This window comes from Triticum aestivum, chromosome 7B, assembly GCF_018294505.1.
Source record: "Triticum aestivum cultivar Chinese Spring chromosome 7B, IWGSC CS RefSeq v2.1, whole genome shotgun sequence".
Taxonomy (NCBI): domain Eukaryota; kingdom Viridiplantae; phylum Streptophyta; class Magnoliopsida; order Poales; family Poaceae; genus Triticum; species Triticum aestivum.
In genome coordinates, this window is record NC_057813.1 from 625,090,245 (window position 1) to 625,094,078 (window position 3,834).

The 3,834-nt window shown below is 56.9% G+C and overlaps 1 protein-coding gene across 1 annotated transcript in view; it reads right to left on the reverse strand.

Annotated features, from left to right (window-relative positions):
• LOC123160074 (transcription factor MYB36) overlaps positions 1-3,432 on the reverse strand; it is a 4,841-nt gene extending 1,409 nt beyond the window's left edge. Inside the window, exons 1-2 of the mRNA XM_044577895.1 lie at positions 2,692-3,432; positions 1,915-2,572 (exon numbers count right to left, since the gene is read on the reverse strand). Of these exons, the coding sequence (XP_044433830.1) occupies positions 1,915-2,572; positions 2,692-3,009 (976 nt within the window). The 5' untranslated portion in view covers positions 3,010-3,432. The remainder of the gene's footprint in view (positions 1-1,914; positions 2,573-2,691) is intronic.
• Positions 3,433-3,834: the final 402 nt, after the last annotated feature.

Below are 3,834 nucleotides of genomic sequence, written 5' to 3' on the forward strand. Positions count from 1 at the left end.
TGTATTTAAAACTACGAAAACACTAACGTCCACACGTGTGGTCGTTTGCATCTCGCCCACACGCGTGCATCCGCGTTCATTTGTGGGTGTACGAATCTTGGCATGTTTGTGGTGCCATGTAGGACTAGACTGGTGTATGGCATTCACCCGGTCGCCCACACGTCCGTTTTACCACACGGAGGGGCCGGCGTGTGGGCATTTAGCAGTTCGCCCACACGCCAGATTTCACTCACGCTCAAGGGCTGATGTGTGGGCATTTGCCATCTCGCCCACACGCCCGTCTTCTCTCCCACACCCAAGTTGCCAACTGCCATGTGTTTTGCAGTGTAAATGGCAAACTGCCTTAGTGTGCTTGTAAACAGATGACAACTCTTTTTTTTACCCAAACATGTCAGTTGCCATGTGTTTTGCAGTGTACATGGCAAACTGCCTTAGTGTGCTTGTAAACAGATGGCAACTCTCTTTTTTTTACCCAAACATGTCAGTTGCCATGTGTTTTGCAGGGTACACAACAACAACCCTAGTGTGCTTGTAAGCAGATGGCAACTCTCCCGAACATGTTAGTTGCCATGTGTTTTGCAGGGTACACGGCAACTGCCCTAGTGTGCTTGTAAGCAGATGACAACTCTCTTTTTTACCCGAACATGTTAGTTGCCATGTGTTTTTCAGGGTACACGACAACTGCCTTAGTGTGCTTGTAAGCAGATGGCAACTCTCCCGAACATGTCAGTTGCCATGTGTTTTGCAGGGTATACGACACTGCCCTAGTGTGCTTGTAAGCATATGGCAACTCTCTTTTTTACCCGAACATGTCAGTTGTCATGTGTTTTGCAGGGTACACGGCAACTGCCTAGTGTTAGTAGGTGGCAACTCCTAAAGTTTTCAAATCATGGCAACTATAGTTAGCTAGACCATACATGGCAACAACTGCAGTTTGTCCGAAAATGGCACCTGGCACTTGACCTGAGATGGCAACTGCAGTTGAGCAACCATGGCAACTGTAGTTGTCCGACATGGCAATTGTAGTTCAGTGACATGGCAACTGCGGTTAAACGAATATGGAAAAGTGTCCGAACCATGGCAACTACGGGCTCGTGGTGACTGTCACGCGGGGACGTGCGGGACCATGAGATAAGAGGCCTGACGTACGAGTGTGTGCGTTATGCATTTCGCCCACACATAGGCGTGTGAGAGGGACCGCAACAAAAAAGAGAGGCGTGTGGGCGTTAATTGTTTTGCCCACACGTAGACGTGTGGGCTGATCTTCTTGAACACCACACAAAACGTGTGGGCAACCCTTTAACGCCCACATGTGTGGGTGTTATCCGCGTCCTAAAACTAAAATACACGTAGATACATCTATTTCTTAGACGAGTAACTCAGAAGGAGTATGAGTCAGGCTATGACCCTGCCCCGAGCGAGGGCATGGCTCGGAGAGGATGTAACCATGGGCAGAGGCGGCGAGCAGCGTGGAGGTGAGGACCAGGGCCACCGCTGGTACGACGATGTCGTAGGACCGGGGGGTTATAGGTAGGCGCGGGAGGGGATGCTACTGGTGGTGGTGAGCTTGTGCCCCGCCCCTGACAGTGGTGGTGACGGCTGCGATGAGGGCCACCTGAGCAGCAAAGGCAAACAGCAGCCAGAGCGCCTCCAGAGTGGCAGAGCGGCGGGCCGGAGCGCGATCGAGGTCGGATACGGAGGCCGCGGCGTCAGGCCAAGTCGTCGGCGTGCGCGCGCCACACAAGGCATGAAGCGACGAGACGGTGGCCACCAGCCGGAGCAGAGCATAGATGACAGCGCGGTGTCAAACAGCCGGAGCAGAGCATAGATGGACCCCCAATGGTGTTAGTTCCGTGGATGAACTCAAGTCTTTATGAATTCAAGAAGAGAAGCGAGATGAATGAATGCACTGACCGACGAGGAAGTCCCATTTCCCGCCATGGTGCGGGTCCTGGCCTCCGGGAGCGGGAGGGAACTGCGAGGTGACGTCGCTGTCGCTCCCGCTCGCGACGCCGCCGTACATGAGATCGGGCATGGAGCCCGCCCTGCACACGGCATGGTTTGGACGGGGGAGTTGATGTTCGTCGACGCCGAGCAGCAGAGCCTCCAGCAGGCCGTCGCCGCCGCCGCTGCAGCTCGCCATCTCGATTTGGTTCGAAGGGAGCTCCCGCGGCCTGGTCGGCAACGGCGGGAGCCCCGGCGACCTGATGCCACCGTGGTAGTGGAACGCCGGCTGCTGGTGGTGGTGCTGGACGGCGTGGTGGCGCATCTGCATCCCCTGCATCTGGTTGAGGAGCTGGTAGTGCTGGTTGATCAGCGGCGAGGAGTGAGAATGAGAGTGAGAGGCCTGTTTGGTGGACGACGGCGGCCTGGGAGGCAGCGCGAACGGGCCCAAGAACGGCGACGCCACGGTGTTGCCGTCCGCGTCGGCGAACGGGTTGATGTTCTGGGCGCGCATGAGGGCGATCTCCCGCTCGACGTCCGGCGGGTAGAGCGACTGGCCGGCGCGCTGCCGGCGCTTGAGGCGCGTGTTCCAGAAGTTCTTGACCTCGTTGTCCGTCCTCCCGGGCAGCTTCATCCATCACACACCGCCATGCATGCAACATTGTGACTTGTCAGAGATGGATCATACTCATACGACACAAGATCCATGGAAGAAGGAGGAGGAGGTTAAGTTTCGTTGGTACGTACGTGTGTTGAGATGCGCGCCCACTTGTTGCCGATGAGGCCGTGAAGGCGGAGGATGAGGCGCTCCTCCTCGGGAGAGAAGGGGCCCTTGCGGAGGTTGGGGCGGAGATGGTTGGCCCACCGGAGCCGGCAGCTCTTGCCGCAGCGCTGCAGCCCCGTCTCCCGGCGCACGGCGTTCCAGTTGCCCTCGCCGTGCCGCCGCACGTGGTCGAGCAGCACCTGGTCCTCCGCCTGCGTCCACGGCCCCTTCTTCAGCCCGCCGCCGCCGCCGCCTTCCCCTACCCCGCTCCTCGGCATCGTCGTGTCCATCGCCGTCGCCATCTCAGCCGATCGTCTTCGTCACCCCCCACCACTCCTCCGTCGTCGCGGCGCGAGGTGTCGTTGGTCCTTCTGGTCTTCTCTCCTCCCCTCCCGGCCGGGACAAGAGAGAGGGGGGAGAGAGAACTACAGGCGATGTCGGTGTCGGCGCCGGCTTACCTCCAGCGCATGGCCCGGCCGGCCGGATCAACGAGTGGTCGAGAGCTGGAACGAATTGGGTTGTTGTCGATCGTCGGCTCCTAGTAGACCGATCGGTGGGAAAGGAAATGATCAGCTCAGGTTCCCGGCGAGGGGAACACGGAGAGCTGGAGCGCGCCCTGCAACCCGGCAAGGAGAGGGAGGCGAAAGGGGGCAGGCGGTGGGGATGGCGAGGGAGACGGGCGATGCATGCAGCTTCCCTCCCTGATCGCCCCGCCGATCGCTCGCCGCCGCGCGTACGCGGTGTGGCGCGCGCGCCTATTTATGTGCCGCTCCGCTCTCGGATGCATGGCATGGCGCGCATGGCGGGTGCCTTGGATCTATCCAAGTTTAGGCATGCTGCTTTGTTTAGGATATTCCAGTGGTGGACTCGTTCTCTCGGCAAGAAGAGCTTACATTGGACTACTACCTATAACTCACTCTCATAGTTCTTCTGCTCTTATTTTTCTCTCTCTTATGATGCATATGCACTCTATGTTAACTCCATTGTCACATTATAGATAATTCAACATTTATATTTCCACCATGTATAATGCAATAGCATTTCGAATCCATAATCTTTGAAATTTGAATTAATATTCGGACACAACATCCGGTCAAAATGTACAAAATAGTCCAACTAAAACATGA